This window comes from Bombina bombina, chromosome 4, assembly GCF_027579735.1.
Source record: "Bombina bombina isolate aBomBom1 chromosome 4, aBomBom1.pri, whole genome shotgun sequence".
Classification (NCBI taxonomy): Eukaryota; Metazoa; Chordata; class Amphibia; order Anura; family Bombinatoridae; genus Bombina; species Bombina bombina.
The window spans coordinates 692871991-692898563 of NC_069502.1; the positions used below are offsets into that span (position 1 = coordinate 692871991).

The following is a 26573-nucleotide window of genomic DNA, read 5'->3' on the forward strand; positions in this document are numbered from 1 at the left end:
ACAATGGTGTAGTACATACAGAACAGAGAATACATCAAAAGGAAGATACTCACTGGAAATGTATTTCCAAAAGCTACAATCCGTTTATTGTTTTCAAATAAAAACATGATACAGCTCTCTAATGACTATTAAAATACTTCCTCTATGTGCTTGACGCGTTTCACCATTTAACATAACGCCTTTCTCAAGAGCAATCAAAAAATTACATAAAAATGTGTTAGTAGGATAGGGAATGCGATGTACCTGTACCATCTACTACTGTACATTCCAGTAAATATAACTTTCTAGGATTTAAAGGGACAGTAACCTTCATTAAATGGTTTTATATTACTATACAATAAGTGCTCAGAGAATGCATCAGACCGCTGCTTCTTAACCTAGTACGCAAATGGTTAAGTGGAGTATCTCAGGACTTTTCCAACCGTATATTGTGCAATGTTAAATGTGGGCTGTGTATTGTTTCTGTATTTAGTGGACCTTTAATGATGGGCCAGTTAAAAAAAAAAAAAAAAAACCTACATGTAAAGAGAAGACTATACTTGTGAAATACCAATTCACATATAGGGATATGGAAAGAACAATGAAAACTCTTCCCCCGTGTTTATATCCTGTTTGCATATCCAGTAAAACATGTGTAGAAAGTTGAATGGGAATCTCAATATATTTGACTTCCTAAGTAAATAATTCAGAGGGATACTATGATAACACATGGTTGTATTTTCTTTATGTACCAAAGTGAATAAACCGCTTGGAAATATGGCCACAGCCCATAACCTGTTAAACACAAATACAGGACATCTGTGTGTGTCAGTGGTTTGCTACATAAGGCGGCATCTTGCAGTGTGTAAAAGAGGGACATTTTCATTCTGTATATACAAAGAAAAACATTGTACTATATTCAAAATACCTAAATACAGAAATGAATGTCTGGGAGAAAGAAAGGATGAGCTTGAAAATTTCTGGGAAGTTTCTACTTCATCCTGGAGTAGGCATGAAAAGGAGTACACAATACTTAGGTTTTTTTTGTGAGAACAAGAAGACAGATTTTCAATACTAGTTAATACTAGTGAATAAAACACAATATTCTTCTACTGCATAATGATCACTTTAAATATCTGTTTCTCCAAATATATTAATATGAATATTTAAGATATACACATAATGAAGCTGTAATGACCTAAAAATATTTTGTTAAAAATTATAGAACACAATAAACATGTTTAGTGTATAGATTTTATAGTAAAATAGGCATGTGCATGAAAGTCATATAGTTTGTACAATGTGCAATATATACATACACAATAATACATTACTTACAGCTTTTCTTACAAAATAAATTACAGCTGAAAATATATTTACTGACCAAAAGGGATATATTCTATTATATTTGTAATCTGCAAATCAACAAGAAAAAATACACATAATTAAATAGTTTTAGTTATTACTAGCAACAAAACTGAAATTCACTGAAATTAATGCATAATGCATTCTTTGTAAATTTAAAATCAGCAAAATTGATAGTTACAATAATCTTAAATTTAATGTAAATATCACTTTCATATTATGCATTCTATAGTTTATACATTAAAAACAGTAAACAAATGCATTGCATAAATAATTATAAGATTTTTCTGCAACCTTGCAATAAATTCATTTGAACATTTATTTAATGCATTGTTTGCTGCAATTATTTTTCACTAGCTAAACCCCACTCACCACTTGCCTTATTAGGAGGAGCCAATCCATAGTTGCTAGAGATAAAGCAAGCCCATTTAATTTTGTCAGCAAAATTTCTTATCTAAAAAAACTGTGCTGAAGCCAATTAAGAATAGCTATGTAGAAAGTTTAAGAATCTTAAATTATAGGAAAAGGGAGCAAAATAAATATAAAACATAATTTATGTAAGAACTTACCTGATAAATTCATTTCTTTCATATTAACAAGAGTCCATGAGCTAGTGACGTATGGGATATACATTCCTACCAGGAGGGGCAAAGTTTCCCAAACCTTAAAATGCCTATAAATACACCCCTCACCACACCCACAAATCAGTTTAACGAATAGCCAAGAAGTGGGGTGATAAGAAAAAAAGTGCGAAGCATATAAAATAAGGAATTGGAATAATTGTGCTTTATACAAAAAAATCATAACCACCACAAAAAAGGGTGGGCCTCATGGACTCTTGTTAATATGAAAGAAATGAATTTATCAGGTAAGTTCTTACATAAATTATGTTTTCTTTCATGTAATTAACAAGAGTCCATGAGCTAGTGACGTATGGGATAATGACTACCCAAGATGTGGATCTTTCCACACAAGAGTCACTAGAGAGGGAGGGAAAAAATAAAGACAGCCAATTCCTGCTGAAAATAATCCACACCCAAAATAAAGTTTAACAAAAAACATAAGCAGAAGATTCAAACTGAAACCGCTGCCTGAAGAACTTTTCTACCAAAAACTGCTTCAGAAGAAGAAAATACATCAAAATGGTAGAATTTAGTAAAAGTATGCAAAGAGGACCAAGTTGCTGCTTTGCAGATCTGGTCAACCGAAGCTTCATTCCTAAACGCCCAGGAAGTAGATACTGACCTAGTAGAATGAGCTGTAATTCTCTGAGGCGGAATTTTACCCGACTCAACATAGGCAAGATGAATTAAAGATTTCAACCAAGATGCCAAAGAAATGGCAGAAGCTTTCTGGCCTTTCCTAGAACCGGAAAAGATAACAAATAGACTAGAAGTCTTACGGAAAGATTTCGTAGCTTCAACATAATATTTCAAAGCTCTAACAACATCCAAAGAATGCAACGATTTCTCCTTAGAATTCTTAGGATTAGGACATAATGAAGGAACCACAATTTCTCTACTAATGTTGTTGGAATTCACAACTTTAGGTAAAAATTCAAAAGAAGTTCGCAACACCGCCTTATCCTGATGAAAAATCAGAAAAGGAGACTCACAAGAAAGAGCAGATAATTAAGAAACTCTTCTAGCAGAAGAGATGGCCAAAAGGAACAAAACTTTCCAAGAAAGTAATTTAATGTCCAATGAATGCATAGGTTCAAACGGAGGAGCTTGAAGAGCTCCCAGAACCAAATTCAAACTCCAAGGAGGAGAAATTGACTTAATGACAGGTTTTATACGAACCAAAGCTTGTACAAAACAATGAATATCAGGAAGAATAGCAATCTTTCTGTGAAAAAGAACAGAAAGAGCGGAGATTTGTCCTTTCAAAGAACTTGCGGACAAACCCTTATCTAAACCATCCTGAAGAAACTGTAAAATTCTCGGTATTCTAAAAGAATGCCAAGAAAAATGATGAGAAAGACACCAAGAAATATAAGTCTTCCAGACTCTATAATATATCTCTCGAGATACAGATTTACGAGCCTGTAACATAGTATTAATCACGGAGTCAGAGAAACCTCTTTGACCAAGAATCAAGCGTTCAATCTCCATACCTTTAAATTTAAGGATTTCAGATCCGGATGGAAAAAAGGACCTTGTGACAGAAGGTCTGGTCTTAACGGAAGAGTCCATGGTTGGCAAGATGCCATCCGGACAAGATCCGCATACCAAAACCTGTGAGGCCATGCCGGAGCTATTAGCAGAACAAACGAGCATTCCCTCAGAATCTTGGAGATTACTCTTGGAAGAAGAACTAGAGGCGGAAAGATATAGGCAGGATGATACTTCCAAGGAAGTGATAATGCATCCACTGCCTCCGCCTGAGGATCCCGGGATCTGGACAGATACCTGGGAAGTTTCTTGTTTAGATGAGAGGCCATCAGATCTATCTCTGGGAGCCCCCACATTTGAACAATCTGAAGAAATACCTCTGGGTGAAGAGACCATTCGCCCGGATGCAACGTTTGGCGACTGAGATAATCCGCTTCCCAATTGTCTACACCTGGGATATGAACCGCAGAGATTAGACAGGAGCTGGATTCCGCCCAAACCAAAATTCGAGATACTTCTTTCATAGCCAGAGGAATGTGAGTCCCTCCTTGATGATTGATGTATGCCACAGTTGTGACATTGTCTGTCTGAAAACAAATGAACGATTCTCTCTTCAGAAGAGGCCAAAACTGAAGAGCTCTGAAAACTGCACGGAGTTCCAAGATATTGATCGGTAATCTCACCTCCTGAGATTCCCAAACTCCTTGTGCCTTCAGAGATCCCCACATAGCTCCCCAACCTGTGAGACTTGCATCTGTTGAAATTACAGTCCAGGTCGGAAGAACAAAAGAAGCCCCCTGAATTAAACGAAGGTGATCTGTCCACCACGTTAGAGAGTGTCGAACAATCGGTTTTAAAGATATTAATTGATATATCTTCGTGTAATCCCTGCACCATTGGTTCAGCATACAGAGCTGAAGAGGTCGCATGTGAAAACGAGCAAAGGGGATCGCGTCCGATGCAGCAGTCATAAGACCTAGAATTTCCATGCATAAGGCTACCGAAGGGAATGATTGAGACTGAAGGTTTCGACAAGCTGTAATCAATTTTAGACGTCTCTTGTCTGTTAAAGACAGAGTCATGGACACTGAATCTATCTGGAAACCCAGAAAGGTTACCCTTGTTTGAGGAATCAAAGAACTTTTTGGTAAATTGATCCTCCAACCATGATCTTGAAGAAACAACACAAGTCGATTCGTATGAGACTCTGCTAAATGTAAAGACTGAGCAAGTACCAAGATATCGTCCAAATAAGGAAATACCACAATACCCTGTTCTCTGATTACAGACAGAAGGGCACCGAGAATCTTTGTGAAAATTCTTGGAGCTGTAGCAAGGCCAAACGGTAGAGCCACAAATTGGTAATGCTTGTCTAGAAAAGAGAATCTCAGGAACTGATAATGATCTGGATGAATCGGAATATGCAGATATGCATCCTGTAAATCTATTGTGGACATATAATTCCCTTGCTGAACAAAAGGCAATATAGTCCTTACAGTTACCATCTTGAACGTTGGTATCCTTACATAACGATTCAATAATTTTAGATCCAGAACTGGTCTGAAGGAATTCTCCTTCTTTGGTACAATGAAGAGATTTGAATAAAACCCCATCCCCTGTTCCGGAACTGGAACTGGCATAATTACTCCAGCCAACTCTAGATCTGAAACACAATTCAGAAATGCTTGAGCTTTCACTGGATTTACTGGGACACGGGAAAGAAAAAATCTCTTTGCAGGAGGTCTCAACTTGAAACCAATTCTGTACCCTTCTGAAACAATGTTCTGAATCCAAAGATTGTGAACAGAATTGATCCAAATTTCTTTGAAAAAACGTAACCTGCCCCCTACCAGCTGAACTGGAATGAGGGCCGTACCTTCATGTGAACTTAGAAGCAGGCTTTGCCTTTCTAGCAGGCTTGGATTTATTCCAGACTGGAGATGGTTTCCAAACTGAAACTGCTCCTGAGGACGAAGGATCAGGCTTTTGTTCTTTGTTGAAACGAAAGGAACGAAAACGATTGTTAGCCCTGTTTTTACCTTTAGACTTTTTATCCTGTGGTAAAAAAGTTCCTTTCCCACCAGTAACAGTTGAAATAATAGAATCCAACTGAGAACCAAATAATTTGTTTCCCTGGAAAGAAATGGAAAGTAGAGTTGATTTAGAAGCCATATCAGCATTCCAGGTCTTAAGCCATAAAGCTCTTCTGGCTAAGATAGCCAGAGACATAAACCTAACATCAACTCTAATAATATCAAAAATGGCATCACAGATGAAATTATTAGCATGCTGGAGAAGAATAATAATATCATGAGAATCACGATTTGTTACTTGTTGCGCTAGAGTTTCCAACCAAAAAGTTGAAGCTGCAGCAACATCAGCCAATGATATAGCAGGTCTAAGAAGATTACCTGAACATAGATAAGCTTTTCTTAGAAAAGATTCAATTTTTCTATCTAAAGGATCCTTAAACGAGGTACCATCTGACGTAGGAATGGTAGTACGTTTAGCAAGGGTAGAAATAGCCCCATCAACTTTAGGGATTTTGTCCCAAAATTCTAACCTGTCAGGCGGAACAGGATATAATTGCTTAAAACGTTTAGAAGGAGTAAATGAATTACCCAATTTATCCCATTCCTTGGAAATTACAGCAGAAATAGCATTAGGAACAGGAAAGACTTCTGGAATAACCGCAGGAGCTTTAAAAACCTTATCCAAACGTATAGAATTAGTATCAAGAGGACTAGAATCCTCTATTTCTAAAGCAATTAGTACTTCTTTAAGTAAAGAGCGAATAAATTCCATCTTAAATAAATATGAAGATTTATCAGCATCAATCTCTGAGATAGAATCCTCTGAACCAGAAGAGTCCAAAGAATCAGAATGATGGTGTTCATTTAAAAATTCATCTGTAGAGAGAGAAGATTTAAAAGACTTTTTACGTTTACTAGAAGGAGAAATAACAGACAAAGCCTTCTTTATGGATTCAGAAACAAAATCTCTTATGTTATCAGGAACATTCTGCACCTTAGATGTTGAGGGAACTGCAACAGGCAATGGTACATCACTAAAGGAAATATTATCTGCTTTAACAAGTTTGTCATGACAATTATTACAAACAACAGCTGGAGGAATAGCTACCAAAAGTTTACAGCAGATACACTTAGCTTTGGTAGATCCAGCAGGCAGTGGTTTTCCTGTAGTATCTTCTGGCTCAGATGCAACGTGAGACATCTTGCAATATGTAAGAGAAAAAACAACATATAAAGCAAAATAGATCAAATTCCTTATAAGACAGTTTCAGGAATGGGAAAAAATGCCAAACATCAAACTTCTAGCAACCAGAAGCAAATGAAACATGAGACTGAAATAATGTGGAGACAAAAGCGACGCCCATATTTTTTAGCGCCAAATAAGACGCCCACATTATTTGGCGCCTAAATGCTTTTGGCGCCAAAAATGACGCCACATCCGGAACGCCGACATTTTTGGCGCAAAATAACGTCAAAAAATGACGCAACTTCCGGCGACACGTATGACGCCGGAAACGGAAAAGAATTTTTGCGCCAAAAAAGTCCGCGCCAAGAATGACGCAATAAAATGAAGCATTTACAGCCCCCGCGAGCCTAACAGCCCACAGGGAAAAAAGTCAAATTTTTGAGGTAAGAAAAAATATGATAATTCAATGCATAATCCCAAATATGAAACTGACTGTCTGGAAATAAGGAAAGTTGAACATTCTGAGTCAAGGCAAATAAATGTTTGAATACATATATTTAGAACTTTATAAATAAAGTGCCCAACCATAGCTTAGAGTGTCACAGAAAATAAGACTTACTTACCCCAGGACACTCATCTACATGTTTGTAGAAAGCCAAACCAGTACTGAAACGAGAATCAGTAGAGGAAATGGTAAATATAAGAGTATATCGTCGATCTGAAAAGGGAGGTAAGAGATGAATCTCTACGACCGATAACAGAGAACCTTATGAAATAGACCCCGTAGAAGGAGATCACTGCATTCAATAGGCAATACTCTCTTCACATCCCTCTGACATTCACTGCACGCTGAGAGGAAAACCGGGCTCCAACTTGCTGCGGAGCGCATATCAACGTAGAATCTAGCACAAACTTACTTCACCACCTCCCTTGGAGGCAAAGTTTGTAAAAACTGAATTGTGGGTGTGGTGAGGGGTGTATTTATAGGCATTTTAAGGTTTGGGAAACTTTGCCCCTCCTGGTAGGAATGTATATCCCATACGTCACTAGCTCATGGACTCTTGTTAATTACATGAAAGAAAAGGAAATTGCAATGGTTTGTTTTTACTACACAAAATAAACTATTTTATATTACAAAATGTTTACTGTCTCTTTAAGATGAGATACTATGACGTGTATATTTGGAAAATAGATTATACCACATTGCGATCACACCACATTCAGTAAAAAAGAAGCAAGAAAAAATATAAACAATACGGACACGTTATTTTCTTAAATATATCTAAAAAAATATATTAAACTTATTTCTCAATATAAATCCAATTCGTATAGATAATTCATTATATTTCATTTGACCATTTATACAGCAATGTTTAGTCTTGGCGGATCTGGTACTTGTATGCTTTTGGACGCATCAAGCTCGTTGTATTCCTCTATAAGAGATGACAATGAAGAAATGGCTTCTGAAAATGAGCTCTGCTCCATTCCATCCACTTGTAGATAGTGATGAAGGTGAGCCTGCAATGGGAAACACATCAAATTAATAATCATGCTGACATCATACACAGTCAAATGTTTCTCTACATTTAAAATGTTACATTTATTAAAATACGGTTTACGTACACAGCAAGAGAGCAGTATAACCTAGTCTGAATATACATATTTAGCTTCCTGAATATAATGTAAAAAAAAACAAAAAAAAACAGTAGCTTGCCCTATGGGATGCCACACAGGGTGCAACCTATTTTAACCCACTTGCAACCTTTTAAAGAAGATTGCTAAAAAATGCTGCACCCTGGGTAGACACCCTCCCCTAGAGCAAGCTACTTTGGGGCTGCCTTTAAAGGGACAGTAAAGACAAAATTAAACTTTCATGATTCGGATAGAGCATGCAATTTTGAGCAACTTTCCAATTTACTTCTGTTATCAAATTTGCTTAATTCTCTTGGTATCTTTTATTTAAGAGTAAAACTAAGTAGGTTCATAAGAGCTCAGGAGTGCAGCAGTGTTAATCAGAATCATGAAAGTTTAATTTTGACTTTACTGTCCCTTTAACTATGTGTTCAGCATTTTGGAGCAGATAAACACTAAAAAGGTGAGCAACAGCACAATAAGAAAATCCTCTAACACAGTACAGCATTTTATCATGGCACTGTAACCTCCCTTTACGCTGGAATGTGATCTATCCTTTTTTTATTCTACTTTAAAGAACTGATAGTAGATACATGGGATGACATTCCAGTGGAAGGAGTCAAGACAAGCACAGTAAAGTAGTTCCAGATTACTTTGAAAATATATACTGTTATCTGAAGAATTCAATAAACTTAAAAGACCAGCAAATACAGTATATTTGCATAATCAACAAATGCATGTTAACAAGACAATGCAGAAGCACATAGGGGCCGAATTAACAAGCTCCGAATGGAGATTGATGCCCCTGTTTCCGCGTGAGTCTTCAGGCTCACCGGAAACAGCAGTTATGAAGCAGCGGTCTTAAGACCGCTGCTCCATAACTGATTCACTGCCTCGAAGGCTGCAGTCTGCAATTCACCCGATCCTATACAATTGGGCTGATTGATACCCCCTGCTAGCGGCCACAAATCTGCAGGGGGCGGCATTGCACAAGCAGTTCTGGTCGGACAGACATTAGGGGGCGATTTATCAAGCTGAAGCGGACAGGGGCGCATATGCGCGCCCCTGTCCGCCGCAGCTTGCCTCTGGCGGTCTGAATACTCCTGTAGGAGTTCAGCATTGCACACGAGTGCTATTTTGCGCTCACGTGCAATCCCGCACCTTGCCCACGCACAGCCAATCACACGCGGGCAGGAGCTGTCAATCTCCCCGGTTGGAAAAGACCGGGGAAGATTGAATTTTGCCAAACAAGAGGTGGATAAGTTAAATACGGCGTGCAGGTTCTCGTGTGAGAACCTGCAGCCGTAGGGGCTCAGAGGCTGGCAAAAGCCTTTGATAAATCGACCCCTTAGTCTGAACTTCAAATAAGTAGTACATTTTTTTTCTGATAAAATTCAAAGTTATGTTATTTTCAGCCAATCACAAATCCATATACGTATATTCTGTGAATTCTTGCACATGCTCAGTAGGAGTTGGTGACTCAAAAATTGTAAATATAAAAAGAAATAATGTGCACATTTTGTTAATGGAAAGTTGTTTAAAATTGCTGCTCTATATGAATCATGAAAGTTTAACTTTGACTTGAGTATCCCTTTAAGCCTTTTCTGTAGCTAAACAAAAAAAACAAAAAAAAACTTGGCAGGCATCATGGTTTACACCTTCCATCAAAATCTATTTTACCATTATCTAATTATGCATATTCTAACTAGAATTATAACATATGGCTTTCTCTTGCAAAGACAAATAACTGTTATAGTTGAAATGATAAACAGTCATCTGAAGTGTTAGACTAATACCAGGTTAAAGAGCATATGAGCAAAATATCTTACACATGGAAATTGGTGCTAAAACCATAGTTTGTGCCTTGGCACAACAGATGACTTATCAAATCCATCACATATAATGTTTGAACACATGCAAAATAACTAATCTTATCTTTCCCTGGCACCAGTGTATAATGTTGCATACACATACAGGCAATAGAACAGGAAGACATGGAAGACATGCATACCCTTACACACCTTTTTCCTGTAGAGCTTATTAAATCTGTCTCTGAGCTCTATAAATGTAGGCTTAACACAGGTGTTATTAGCCAATGCCAGCAGCGAATGGGAATGGCCGACTGGAGGAACTGAACATAGTCCTGTCTTCCACCCCTCTTGATTCCAGGAGACAAATGGCAGAGATGGTTTTAACCTGAAAAGAAATGTACAATTCTATTAAAATATATACAGACAATGACTATGTAGGTCAATTTGCTGATATTTATTGTATGTTTATCCAGTTATTTATATTTTCATCACAAAAATTATAGACATATGCACTAAATTTACATAACGCTGTACTTTTTTTGCCTTCATACTTTATGATGATGTCAAAAGTATAGTATTGTAAATAAATCAATAAATAAACCTCTCAATGTTCCTGCGAAGATCTGAAATTTGCACATTTCCTCGCACCATTAATGCACATGCCAGGTACAGACTATGCTTTGGGTCAGCACGAATCAACTGGTGGTCTTTGCTGAAAGCATCTGAAAACATCTGATCAAGCCTGCACCACAAGAATAAACAAACAAATAAAAAAAATAAAAAGTTCCAACTTCGGATTAATCACCTAAAACTGCAGTTAAAGCTGTTAAATTATGAGGTTATCTACTCTTGCTTACACCTGAGGGTATTACATGCAACATTGATTACTGTGTAAATGAAAGAAGTGATTAAGGTGATAAAGAGATCCTTTATAGCCAAAAGTAGGTTTCGGAGATAGGCTTAGTGGTAGGGACAGGGTTAACTGTCTGACTCAGCTACTATATTCTTGCCAGAAGTTTACTTGAATCTGAAATAAAATAGAAAGAACAACTTACCTACGTGTGGGCACGTTGACGTCAGCCAGTGTATAAAGAGGAGTCAGGCTGGATGTCAGATAGTGAAGGTGAGGAAAGGGGACCAAGTTCATTGTGATTTCATTGAGATCCATGTTAAGCGAACCTTCAAATCTGGCAGAACTAGAAAATAACAGAACATTAGTCAATTAAGTCACAAAAAGACCACATTTTTGATTAAGGTGTTGATTTTCATGATTCACAGCTTGAAAAAACCTTACAATAGATGCTCTAAAATTATAATAATCTTATTATAGTGTAACATAATCATGTTCATAATTTTTGACAAATCAGCTATCTGCCTTTATTCTAATAATAAATAACTGATGTTTCAGACTATAATACCATAAACACAGCTGTAAAACTATAGGGTACTTACCTTATCGACACTCCACAAGTTAAAGGGACCTTAAACACTGAACTTTTAGTCACTTAAGTTTTAATGCTTCTAGTGTAGGTTATAATGTTTTAAACCAAACCACATTGCTATTTTTTTCATATATAAGCCTATCTTCTAACAATTAATTTTAAACTCCTCAGTTTCCCCATTTTTTTTAATCAGCCGTGCAGATGCTGCTAATGGTCTGGGCACTATTCCGGATGTGGCTTACTGTGAGTGCGCACGCATGCAAACGTCGCACTATCCAGCATACACACAGCAGTAGCAGCGATCGTAAGCATGTCTCAGGCAAAAGAGAGCTGACAGCTAACTGCTCGATAGCGAGCTTCATAGTGATTAAATGTGAGCTATGTCGGATAAGCGGATGTAGTAATATATATATATATATATATATATATATATATATATATATATATATATATATATATATATATATATACACATACACACACATTACTACATCCGCTCATCTGACATAGATCACATTTAATCACTATGAAGCTCACTATCGAGCAGTTAGCTGTCAGCTCTCTTTTGCCTGAGACATGCTTACGATCGCTGCTACTGCTGTGTGTATGCTGGATAGTGCGACGTTTGCATTACTCACAGTAAGCCACAAGCCACATCCGGAATAGTGCCCAGACCATTAGCAGCATCTGAGTTTCATGGCTGCAGTCATAAAAGCACGCATGGTTATTAGACACCTCGGGCACACGCATCACGTGATCGCCAATATGAGGAGAGAACGTACGTTGCAACATGGCAGCCACCACCGCATTCAGTAGGTGTAAAATTGAAAAAGAAAAATATTTGCAAAGAACTTAGATAGCAAAGTAAAAAAAACAAATACAATTCAAATCTATAAACAGTTTGTAAAAATACATCATAATTACATGGAAACAGAAGGTGTTTAGGGTCCCTTTAAGTGTGGCCGAGCAGTTAACATTTACAAAACAAAAAAGACATAATCTTGAGCTATATATTTTGCCTCTGCATATAGACTATATGGTACATAAAGTACAGGGGGGCTGTTCACCACTGCAGGGGAAAAAGTCACTGTTGATAACACTATCGTGTTCAACTCTAGGGGGTGCAAGGGTACATGAGTGTTAAAGATGTTTTTTAAAAAAAATAATGGTACAATATCAATCAATATGACACAATAGCAATCAATATGACATTGAATGATAGAACATTGGTTGTAAAACAGTTCAAAGTCTTTTCTGAGTCCATATAGCGACCATCTTAATGGTTAGAGGGAAGTGAGAATCCCAAACAGAGTTGGTGTGATCTGGATCTTGAATCAGGGCTGTTCCTTTAAAAAAACCAAAAAACAAATCCAAGGCAGAAAATTTGTGAAAGAGAGATCACAAACAGAGGGCGCCTCCTAGTGTAACACTGTTATTACAGAGAGATGTCTTGTGTTGTGGGTATACTCACAAGAGTGGCAGCACCCAATTGTGCCGAGTAGAGCATACTGGGATCTCTCAGTGTCCCAGCTCACTGGTCCCAGGCCAGGGAACAAATCCCACAGATTACCAGTGTCAGCTCCGGATCAGATAAACAGCTCAGGCTTCCAAAAGGTTCAATATTTGTTTATTGTTGTGATCTCTCTTTTACAGATTTTTTGCAGGGGAAAAAGTGCCTCTTACACAACCTATGTGGTAAATTTACCATCCCTGCAGGACAGCTTTACAAACAAACAGTTAACCCGTCTGCCTACAATCGGCACTTGCAATGTTTTGCAATGCTGCTCTTAGTTCTGGTGCAACAAATTGCGCTAGAGCAGGGAATATCAATAACCCCAAATGAGGGAGTTCGAGGGGATTGATCTCACCACTTCTGAGGTGGTGGAGAGGAAAAAAAACATAAAATTATGCTTACCTGATAATTTCATTTTCTTCTGAAGGCAAGAGTCCACAGCTGCATTCATTACTTTTTCGGAATTAAGAACCTGGCCACCAGGAGAAGGCACCCCAGCCAAAGGCTTAAATACTCCTCCCACTTCCCTCATCCCCCAGTCATTCTGCCAAGGGAACAAGGAACAGTAGGAGAAACATCAGGGTGAAAAAAAAGGTGCCAGAAGAACAAAAATTACAGCCGCCTCAAAGATAGAAGCACGGGCGGGAGCTGTGGACTCTTCCCTTCAGAAGAAAATTAAATTATCAGGTAAGCATAATTTATGTTTTTCTTCACATCAGTTACACCCCTGGAAGCTGAACCAGACCACTCAGACCTAGAGTCCGTCAGGTCCCATCACCCCCGAGGCGTCTGCCCCACTACTCCCAAGAATGTACCTGGCCAACATAAGACCGCATCAGCCCCCAAAAATGGAACCAGAGACCAGGAAAATCCAAAGAAACTTTTCCCAATCACCGCTAGAACAACCCATGGTTGTCCTACAATGCAACGTCCAGGGAGACCAACTCCCTAGATCATACGACCCAAAAAGAAAGGGTCCAAACACAGGGAACAGGTCCCTAAAAAGGACTTGAGGAACCCATCACGTCCCCAATTCCATACCATACCCTGAGGTACTCTAGGAAACTTATAAGTCCCCCGATGCCCCATAACATATCCAGATCCGGAGGCTAGATAGACAGAGACAGCGGAAACAGGATAAATATCCCACCAGCTAGAGCAGAGCTCTCCCAGAGAACTCAACCGCCCAAACAGGAACTCTCACAGCCCAACCTCCTAGAGGAAGGCTGAGTCTGTTATCAACGCAAACCCCGAAAGGAGCGTCAAGCTTGTTAGCATCCAGAGAATTACTGAGCAAAACTCTGCAGATGGATGCAACTGCAAACCTCCAAGGGTAGCAAGCCTATCAAATAGCGCTCCAAGACGCGTCCCCTTCCGGCACAAGACACCAGTCGAAAGAGAGAGGTCATCCAAAGCCCCCCGTCAAGGAGAGGCAACAGCAGAAACGGTCAACTCTGCACAGAGTAACTGATATCCAACCTTCCGTTCAGGATAACGGTTCCAAAGACATGAGTCCCAGACCACAGGAAGGAAGAGGATCAATGAGGAACAACTTCCCCTGTCAGACCGCTGTAACAACAGCATGCTCCAGAGAGTCAGGAAAACATTGTGTTCGTGTACGAGACCCCCTACACGTAGTCGAGGGAAAAAAGGGCCCACTTCCCAAGGGAAGATTTCCCCTAAAACCTCAATATCCCTATATTGGATACACGTAGAAGCCCCCACGGGAGCCACCTACAGCCCCCTGCCACAGGAACGGGAAAACATGACACTACATCACAGTTCCCCTCCAGGAACCTGAACGCAGGTACAAGGCAGGACCAAGGCTCCCCTGGACCCCACAAATACTAAAGTAATTCCGAACCCGGGAACAACCCCTACTCTGGAGAGAAGGGAAAGAAGCAACGGAAAATCCCCTACCAAAAGAGGCGAGACTCCTCAGCCACTTCGCCAAGCCAGGAAAAAAAGTATCTGGCATCTAAAGGAACATCGTAAGTGCACCAGAAGACAGGCAGGAGCCTGTCAGAAGACCAAAGTCTAAACCCGTCAGTAGACATCTCTCAGAGAGTCCCAGCCCCTGCGAAAGGGACCCGCGGGACCACAAACTTCAAGCGTGAACCGAACTGTCCACATCCATCCATGGAGAGACATGGGTCAGGGTCCTTGACAATGACCGATCACAAGATCAATAAGCTGCCTCCTTCAAGGAGGAGTTTACCTCTAAATCCGTAGACCCGGCGATCAAGATAGCCTCAAACCCAGGAGCCACGAAGGACTCCTGCTTCGGCTAAGATCAGCACCCAGTGCAAATGATCGCAAGAAATCTCATAAGCAAGCAACAACACGTGGTACACATACTGGCAGGGTAACATCAATACCCCAAAGGCAAAAGATAACCCAAGGCCCCGCTTGCCATCCTAGAGAACGTAAGGCACCGCCCCCGAAACCCCAAGCAAAGTATCGAGAAAAATGGACAACTGCCTGACCCTCGAAGGGCGGCCCTCCACACCCAACCTCAATACTGCTACTGACAAGCCAAAGCTAGCGTAACATCGAGTATAATAGGGATAAACCAGGAATCGAATCCTAGTCTCTCAGATTCCAGGTCGATACAATATCTACTATGCCACAGGCAGTGGCGCAGTACACCCGCATGCCAGACCGTAGTCCGACCGAGGGTCCTAATGAAATAGACGACAGTCAGAAAGCTTAAAGAAGCTATTAATCAAGGAAAATTATTTTGAGCAGGCAAACGCCGGAGTCGGAGCTCCCACAGAAGGCAGGGAACCCCTGCACACCACCTCTTCAGAGTAACAGAACTCGAACAGAGGAGACAAACACGCCCGCGTACTTCGACCAGACGATCCCCCCAAAACATTTATACTTAGTACACAGTGCAAACTTCCTGTTAGGAATCTACTTTATGATCCCTGTTATAGGATCTTTAGCCTCCTCAGCTTCCTAACATATTTCTCAGGCTTACCCTTGAACACACAGTTCCTGATTTATACACTGGTATAACAACACATTGTGACACATTAGCCTACCATTATGGCAGAAAGCAACACTCTCATGGGAGTAGTAGACATAGATAGGAGAAAAACCATAATGAGTAAAGCATTAAAAGGTGACTCCGCTAGAACAGAAGAACCATTGGAGAAGGACCTAACTCATATCTTCTCTGACTTGGAGGGTAAAAAATACAAAGAAAGTAACCTTTGGTGGGATATCGAGTTCTTAGAACTCTACATTAATGAAAGAAAAGTCCCTAGGGGACTTAGGATGAAAAAATACCCTTCCTTTGCACGACACAACCTAAGCTTCATGGAGGAATGGAATAACAACTTGACCAACTGCTCCATCATCCTGATGAAGCAGCTGCTCAAACACAAAAAAGAGGAGAGGGACACCTTATTAACACAAATAGAAGAGATCATAGAATCCCTCAAACCATTTGAACAGACAAAGAAATATACTGACTACAAAACACAACTAGACTCTACCATGCTACAATTAGACTCTACACTTTCAGCAAGAAAAGTCAGTAAATATCAAAGAGATGTAAAGGATTACGAACTAAACATAGTGTATTCTTGGCAACAAGACAAACCCCATAGGCAAACAAACCACTCTCAACATAACAATACGAATAAGAACAAAAATAAAAGGAAGGGTAACTTTCACCACACACCCAAAGCCAAACGGGTCACTTTTTCAAGCATTGACACAGATAACACAGAGGGTTCACAAACTGCAGAAGATAAAGCAGAGCACACCTCCAATGATGAAGTAACTCACCCCAACATTTCTGATGACAGGATAAAATTATCAACCTTAGTTCAAACACCAATCACTAGCAGTACACCAAAAAAGGACCTACCACTACGCTATCCAAGCAGGATAAAAAAGACCGAACAGAAGAAGTAGGCTCTGTTATTAATTTATCTGACATTACCCTCACTCAGCCACAAATTAGTCTATTGAATAAAGGACTATCCTTTGCACCCTCCACCAACTTTGACTTGTTTTCCACTATTTTGGATGTAAATGCCCTGGTAAGAAAAATCACTCTATACAAACACTTCTCACAAATCACTTACACAGATCAAGAACAAGAGAATTACTCACCCCCAGTATACACAACACAAAACACTTTTGACTCTATAGGCCTACAATTTAGAGACCTATGTGACCTACATACACTAACTTCACTCCAAGCCACAACACTTAGAGAGGCTAGTACCTACAATACAGCCTCCACACCCAAATTTTCACCACACACCAAATCTTATTTTTACCCTGTTCACAGCAGGAGTGAAGCGATAGAGATGTTCCAAAACCTTGTAGAGTCTGAACTCATTAGTTTACACTCCACTCTAGAGAACACCACTAGTACCACTACTAATTTCACAAAAAAACAGAATCTATCCATTAATGAGCAATTTGCACTTAAATCATTTAGCACAAATAAGGACATAGTGATTACCCCAGCGGACAAAGGGGGGGCTGTAGTAGTCCTCAACACTGAAGACTACAAAAGAGAAGTATACAGACAACTAAATGACAGTGAGACATATCAAAAATTGACTTACAACCCAAACCACAAATTCAAATTAGAACTCCGCACCCTGTTAGATTCAGCTGTGGAAGATGGATTTTTATCCCAAGAAATAGCCACCCATTGTCTAGTAGAACATCCCACTATCCCCACCTTTCGCACAGTACCCAAAATACATAAAACTCTTGTCAACACACCAGGCAGACCGATAGTAGCCAGCAGAGGTTCACTGTGTGAGAGAGTGGGGAACTGGCTAGACAATGTGTTACAACCTCTAGTTAAGTCCTTACCTGGGTACATACGTGACAGCACACATTTGATACAACAAATTCAAACAATTACGTGGCTTGACAACTATACTTGGCTATCCATAGATGTCTCAGCCCTTTACTCTAGCATCCCCCATGAGGAAGGCCTTAAGGCTCTAACACATATGCTAAGAAGACACACTAATTATTCAGAGGAATTTATTACTTTTCTTGAGGAACTTACCAGATTCCTCCTCACACACAATTACTTTGTCTTCGAGGGCCACTACTACCTCCAGAAATGTGGCACTGCCATGGGGGCCAAGTTTGCCCCCTCATATGCAAATTTGTATATGGGGTATTTTGAACATCTTTAACTTTTTGGGGGTGGGTTGGCCCTCGAGGACAAAGTAGTTGTATATGGCAGGTTTATAGACGACCTAATTATAATTTACAAGAAAAATACAGAACTTACAATTCAGGAAATCATTGACTATTTCAATAACAACACACTCAATTTGACATTCACTTACCAAACCAATGATCAGACTATCGATTTTTTGGATCTTACACTAGAACACAACAGACAAGGAGACATTATGACTAGTACTTTTAGGAAACCTCTTTCAAGAAACACGATACTAAGAGCAGACTCCTGCCATGCCCCCCACACACAAAGAGGCATCCCTAAGGGTCAATATCTTAGGCTGCGAAGAAACTGTAGTTCCCTTCAGTTATACATTAAACAAGCTGAAGAACTTACCAATCGACTAGTAGCTAGAGGATATAAGAGAAGTCTTCTTTTAAAAGTCAAAACCCAAGTAATGAGAATGGACAGGACATCACTATTAAACAGCAAACCAATAAAGAGTACAACTAACAGTATAAACAAGGACACAATTAGACCAACTACCTTAGAACACATAAGCTTTGTAACCAGTTATAGCAATCAATTCCACACTATCAAAAGGATTATCAAAAAATACCTACCAGTTCTCAATGGTGACATCACCTTAATGGACAAATTACACAAACACATTAGATTTGTAGCTAAAAGAGCACCAACAATACGAGATAAGATCACACACAAGTTTCACAACAAAACTCCACCAACCACCAACTGGCTTACCCCAACTAAAGGCAATTATAGATGTGGTCATGTACCCTGCAAGAGTTGCAAATATACTGATAAAAGCTTCACCTTTACCTCTTCACAGACTCAAAAATCTTATCCTATTACTACCAGAATGGACTGTACATCTACATATATCATTTATTTAATTACATGTACATCTTGTCAACAACAATACGTAGGAATTACAACACGTCCCCTAAAAGACCGTATTAGAGAACATCTCTTGTCCATAGAAGAAGAATTCCCTAGAACTCCAGTGGCTAAACACTTCCACACACACGCCCAGAAATTAACTCATTTTACATTCAAAGCTATAGAACAAATCATTAACAATCCATTAGGGGGAGACAGGAACAAATTGCTATCCAAAAGAGAAGTATACTGGATTTTCATGTTACAAACTAGGGTACCTCAAGGTATGAACAAAAGATATGATGTAAACCTATACATAGAGTAAATAAATATTCCTTCCACACACATAAACCAGAGCTATGAGTCCAAAAAAACTCCCACATAAAAGAAGACAAGAAAAGACAGACACATCCATACATCAATATAAAAAAGATCCACCAAAGGTTACATAACAACTCTTAAGTAAGCCTATCCAAGCCAGACTGGCCCTTTTCCCAAATACCTAAAGAAAGAGAGAAATATATTCTTGCTTTTAGATTAATTTCCAAATGTTCTTATTAGGCTCCTATATTTGCTATTTTCCCCTTTCCTTCTTTAGTTCAGAGTAGCCACCCTGCAGTTGGTAGGGTAGATAACTCACATCAGCTTCCCCTTAACCTATATGGAATACCATCTCCTCTGTTTGGTTATTGTTCTTATAACAATCCTAGAGAGGCACACCATATCGATATTTACTTATCCTAGTGTCGAACAAAGTGACATACACTCACTAGTTTTACACTATGTAGGGGTATATTAAATTAGCAAAGAGTATCACTTCCTTCTTGCTTATTTATAAGGAGGCAGAGAGAAAAATAAAAGTCTAAATACACTCCAATATAGGGGATTATATCATGTATAGTATAGTACGTTATTAATAATTTTAACTAATGGACATCACATACAACCAGCTGGGGACTTAGAAAGGATCATCAAAAGCCCTACTGTGTCTAGATAGAGCACAAGCTTAGACTAAGGGGTCTAAACCTAACTGAAGTTAACTAAAAATTAACTAAAAATTGTCTAGTTACCTCATTCCAACACACCCTGTCTAGATGAACAAACATATTGATCCTAGCTTACTCTGGCTTATACCCAGTATCTAGCTAGCACACAAAAAATGTCCCCACTTTTTGCAACCTTTTGCAACTTGTATCAGCACCGCAATGGCTGAATTGTATGTATGCATATATATGTGTAAATATTATGTATCATTAAGTACAAAACATTTAGAAATTTATTTGTTATAAATTCTGTTCCATCGGTCTCTTGCAGAACGGGGTCAATGTTATTAACTTGGGAGTGAGCAATACTCTATCTATTTTAGACAATATTGTGCATCACAAGAGTTAATGATCTGAATGATCTTGATTGGCCGCTCACATCTTTATATTGATCCCGACCGGCAGAGACTGATATCTCTGATGAAGCGCATGTGCTCATGCGCGAAACGCGTTAGATGGAGCTCACCTAACTTGTTGTAAGCCTGCATTGCAATAAACTCCATTACTGACCTCAGGACTCAGCTTCCTTTTTCCTCATTTCATATGATTTAGATATGTTAGTTCACAAATGTCTACAGCCCCTGGTTTCTATAAATAAATAGAGTTTAATTAGATTGGAAATATACCTTAAGTTCACTTTAATGTTAAAGGGCAACTGTAAGAAAAAACTAAATAAGTTTGTAACGATTTAACTACCCTTATTAAGCATTTTCTCAATATAATCTCCTAATGAGATCTTTACCGTATTGTAGTTGTCATTCATCAAAGTTTTATTGCTTTCCAAACCCACTCCAAGGGTATCCTTATGTCCTGTCCAATCCGGGCCGACAACTACGGTTGGAATATGACGCTTCTATTAAGCTATGCGCAAGATTGTGCAACGTCACTGAAAACGTCACTCTTTGAAACACTGGCTGGAATATAGAAGACCCGCTCTACGTTTTTTAGTTATGCGAGTGCAAATTCGGCAGCAACCATAAGAAATGCGCATGCCCGATTTGGAGGATTTTGATGGGCATGCGAAGTAGGGTCGATTCCTCATGTAATGATATGCAAGAGGACGAAATTGGATAGGTTATTGCTTGCTAACAGGCAATGCCCATATTAGAGGGAAGGCTTTGGTGACATCATTGTGGATAAATAAAAATTCAAATTCAAACGTTAGGCATTATTGTTTTAGAAAAATATAAGGTCAGTAAATTTTACTTTATGTTTATCTTACATTTTATGGCGTTTGTTGGGATTAGTAATCCTTTAATAGTTTCAATTTTAAGGGCTATATAAGCAAACAAACTTGATTTTTAAGATCAAGATTTAAATTTTTTTGGCCAGGTCAGACACGCACCCTTAAACACTACAAATGTCCACACCTCTAAATATATTTACTTGTGAAACAAAATTGAATTTGCAATCTTAAATCATTATACCTTTTAAAAAAACGTCATAAATGTAAAATTGTGTTTGGTCCTATTCTCGTATTTCAATAACAATTCATTTGTTTCTGAGGTGTAATTTCAATAATCATCCAGTACTGAAAGGAACTTTACAGCACAGGTACTGTTAACTTAATTTTGCTTTTCATTTTTGGAGCCTAAGACAAACTGCCAAATTTACACAAAATAAGTTTAATAGACTTTCATACCTTTTAATAATAACAAAAATTCAGCATGATACATCACCTTCTCAAAATGAGACTTTAAATATGTTGGAGTTCAACGCCTCAAGTTTAAAATCTAATGACTATAAATTATAATTTATTATGTACAATGAATATTTAGGCCAACAGCATTTATTGAAATGAAAATGTAATATTCCGTCTATAATTTATTTTCTTTGAAATTATTACTTAACTAAAAATGTTATTGTATATAATATTACAAACAACTTGCATGTGATTTTACAAGAGACAGAATGCATCAATTTTCATATAACTGCATGTAATAGACACTACTATAAAGAAGAATATGCACAGATACTGATATAAAAATCCAGTATAAAACCTTTAAAAAAAAAGCTCCCAGTTTAGCACAGTTGATGAGGTTAGGCTGGGACACTCACATGGCTCGGAAAGCAGAAAGGGCAGACTATCCCCTCCCCTGCACTTGAAAAGACCCATTACACAACCAGGACAGACATCACTATGCATCTAAAACTTTGGGGCTTGGTGAAGAGTCTGAAACTCAACACAATGTTATTTAACAATAAGCAAAACTATAGATTTTTACAAAAACACTCTTAGATGGGCTATATAAATGAATAACAAAACATTTATGCAAAGAAAAATCTAGTGTAATATGTTTCTTTTTAATTTATAATAGGCAAGAAAACACAAATTAGTTACAGAGATTAGTACCTGGTTAAATTAAGAAGCAAGTTGGCTACAATATTGTTCATAGCATCAAATGGTTTTTCAGTTTCTTTGGTGCTACCCTTATTGGAAGTCAAAAGGCTGTTTTGCTTCACACTTCCAAGCTTTCCGGAGTTTGCCATCTGGTGAATTTTGTTCACAATGTCACCTAAAGACTTAAAGAAAACACACAACACTGTTAGAATGAATTTGTCACAATCAAGGGTGGATATTGCCAGGTTTCAAGAGCAATACTAGAACTATCAACAGTACCTGATGTAAATATATTAGGGCCACTGACCTGTCACATACAAACTACACATTACAAACTAATTTCAATATTTTAAAGTAAATGTTAAGGAAATACATGTTTTAACATAACTACTGAAAATACTTGGCAAAAATGGGATAAAGTGCTACTAGAAACCTAAAATTTGTAGGGAACACTGAATTTGAAAAATAATAATAGTTGTAGATCTTCATATCTCTCTCACTCTCATAAAATATATCACAATGTTGCTTACTATATATTAAATATATACAGGTACATATTCCCAAATCTGGAATTCCAAAAACATTCAAAAATCCAAACTTTTACACTAATATTTTATTAAAAATAAAATTATCAAAAATGACTATTTTTCCTGCCTGCAAAGTCATAAAAGTATTAAAAAAGGTGAAGGATGTATGGTTCAGTATTCAACATGAAATCATTAGCTACTCTTGAATATTTGTTAAAGGAATATTAATGCAATACAACTTAATGCTCTTATCCATTAGATCATGTAATTGTATCATTAATGATGCTGCATCCCTTGGGTGGGGTAAACACATAGTTAAAGTACTGATTGGGAACGACAGAGCACTTCCATTTTCAGACAAGAAGTCTGCTTTCACATCCTTAATATTATACTCTTTCATCTTATCCTACTGTACTTTAGCACAATATACCTTACCTAAATGCTTTAGTTGTCTGTATTAATATGTTCAACTATAATTGCTTAACTTATAATCTATTGCTGAAGAAAGGACCACAGTGTCCTGCAGAATACACTATTTCTCTTTCTGCTGGTCACTAAAGGGACAATCGCAAAAAGAAAATGCTCTTTTGTGTTGAAGAATTTTATTATTGTACTGTTCTTTGCATATTACTAAGGGTTTAAAGGGATATGAAACCCAACATTTTTCTTTCATGATACAGACAGAAAATACGATTTTAAAACATCTTTCCAATTTACTTTTGTTATCTAATTTGTTCATTCTCTTGGTATCCTTTGTTCAAGAAGCAACAATGCATTAGTGGGAGTTAGCTGAACATATCTGGTGAGAAAATAACATGAGGCACATATGTGCTGCAAACAATAAGCTGCACATGCCTACCTAGGTATCATTTTCAACAAAGAATACCAAAAGAACAAAACAAATCAGACGATAGAAGAAAATGGGAAAGTTGTTTAAAATTGCATGCTCTATCTGAAACATGAAAATAAAATGGATTTCATGTCCCTTTAACCTCTCCAAAAGAGTTAAAACAAAATTCATGTCAGCTCCAGAGCAGCAATGCACTACTGGTACCTAGCTGCCGATTAGTGGCTAGGCACATATGCCTCTTATCACTGGCTCATCAGACGTGTCCAGCTAGCTCCCAGTAGTGCTCTGGAGCTGACACACAGAGCATTGTAGTATTGCACTGTGGCCTGCATATAACCAACACATCAGAGCATGTCCTTTTTGCATGTTTAAAGTGAATGTAAACTTTGATAAAATAGTGCCCGGTTTTTAAAAATACTATTAAAAACAGGGGCACTTTCATTCATCAAAGTTTACATTGCAGCAGATTTTACAAATACTTAACCTTCTTCTCCTGAAACACCGGATTGTCGATCCCCCGCCTGCAGGTCCTCTGTACTTCATCAGAAATGACAAGACCGGCTTCCACCAATCACGGCTTCCCCCCAGGAGCGTCCATCTGGTGAGGCCACGCCGTGATTGAAAGAAGCCGGTTTCGTGCAAGTACAGCAGGAAGAAGCAGGCGGGGCAGATCGGAGATCCGGCGTTTCAGGAGAAGGTTAAAAGGGACACTGAACCAAAATGTTTTCTTTCGTGATTCAGATAGAGCATGCAATTTTACGCGACTTTCTAATTTACACCTATTATCAATTTTTCTTCGTTCTCTTGCTTTCTTTATTTGAAAAATAAGGCATCTAAGCTATTTTTTTGGTTCAGACCATGGAAAGCACTTGTTTATTGGTGGATGAATTTATCCAAAAATCAGCAAGGAAAACCCAGTTTGTTCACCAAAAATGGGCCGGCATCTAAATTTACATTCTTGCATTTCAAATAAAGATACCGAAAGAATGAAGACAATTTGATAATAGGAGTCAATTAGAAAGTTGCTTAAAATTGCATGCTCTCTCTGAATCACAAAAGTTTTTAATAATTTTTTTAAAAACCGGGCACTATTTCATCAAAGTTTATATTCACTTTAAGTCATTTTAAAAGTTATCAACTTTCCATCGCTTGTGTTACATTATTTAATACCAAAAGACTTTGGGCTTTCATTTAATACCCTATACACTGTTACTCATCCCCATGCTAAAATGCACTGCAACCTTCATCTGGATTAAAGGGACATGAAACCCAAAATTTTGCTTTCATGATTCAGATAGAGAATACAATTTTAAACAACTTTCTAATTTACTTCCATTATCTAATTTGCTTGATTCTTTAGATATCCTTTGTTGAAGAAATATCATTGCATATGGGTGAGCCAATCACACAAGGCATCTATGTGAAGCCACCAATCAGCAGCTACTGAGCCTATTTAGATATGCTTTTAAACAAAGAATACCAAGATAATGAAGCTAATTAGATATTAGAAGTAAATTGGAAAGATGTTGCATGCTCTTTCTAAATAATGGGGGGGGGGGGGGAATCTGTGTTTCATGTACTGTACCTCTAAATACAACCAGCACTGTATCTGTGAGCCTTTTAGTCTAGTTGTGAGGTAACTAACTATTTGCTTGCAATGCTTCCAAAACAGGTCTTGAAAAAACAATATATATTGCCCTCTTTGTTCTCAGATATTTGCTTACAAGCGCTTACTTGGTTTTCTATAGGCAGAACACAGTCAGCATGTTCAGTAAGTTCTCGCATAGCCAAGACACTGTTATATGGAGAGGTGATGACATCATCATCAGCAGACGGGTACACAGCAGTGACAAATCTATACACCTCCGGGAATTCATCCTCAAGCAGATTTAAAACTGATGTTCCTAGACCAGATCCTGTCCCTGTGTTAGAAAGGCAAACAATATGATTTGAAAGACTTGTAAGGTTACCCTGCTTTGATTTTCCAATTGATTGTCAGATACAAGCTGCAGAGTTTTCCCCTTTCCTTTATTAGAAGTTTGTTGGATAGGATTATGAAAATGACTATAACATTTAGTTCCTCAAACAAAAAGATATTTAAAAGAAGTTATATAAATATTTACATAATGTATATTACGGATTTTCCTGAGAGAACAGAAATTAGATGTTACATCCGAGTGTGGCTTATATTGACAACCATGGAAAATAGACAAGTTAATTAATAAAACATTGCTCTCTCTTCTTCCTAAAAAAGTGGGTAAGTTATATACCAGTGTATAACAGATAAAGGAATGTGCTATTAATCACTATGTATAACTGGAAATGATATTATGTATTGTGTATAGATTTCGGCCTCTTACCTCCTCCCATAGAGTGAATCACAAAGAAACATTGCAGACAATCACACTGTTCTGCTGTTCTCCTAACATTCTCCACTATGTGCTCACGGTACTGGCCACCATAAATATTGTGACCGACTGCCCTGTATAAACAAACACAGTTTAATTTTATACAGTTGCCTTTATATCTTAGCCTAATATTCCATAGTGCATGTGTTGTTTTTTTTTTAAAGGGACATGAAACCCCAAAATTTTCTTTAATGATTTAGTTAGAACATACAATCTTAAACAACTTTCCAGTTTAATTTCTATTATCACATTTGCT

At 38.0% G+C, this 26573-nt stretch overlaps 1 protein-coding gene across 1 annotated transcript in view; it reads right to left on the reverse strand.

The window, feature by feature from the left end:
- Positions 1–7706: 7706 nt before the first annotated feature.
- Positions 7707–26573, reverse strand: part of TUBE1 (tubulin epsilon 1) — a 45387-nt gene continuing 26520 nt past the window's right edge. Inside the window, exons 6-12 of the mRNA XM_053709150.1 lie at positions 26270–26391; positions 25644–25831; positions 22545–22714; positions 11176–11316; positions 10722–10862; positions 10331–10505; positions 7707–8195 (exon numbers count right to left, since the gene is read on the reverse strand). Coding sequence (XP_053565125.1) covers positions 8037–8195; positions 10331–10505; positions 10722–10862; positions 11176–11316; positions 22545–22714; positions 25644–25831; positions 26270–26391 — 1096 coding nt within the window. The 3' untranslated portion in view covers positions 7707–8036. The remainder of the gene's footprint in view (positions 8196–10330; positions 10506–10721; positions 10863–11175; positions 11317–22544; positions 22715–25643; positions 25832–26269; positions 26392–26573) is intronic.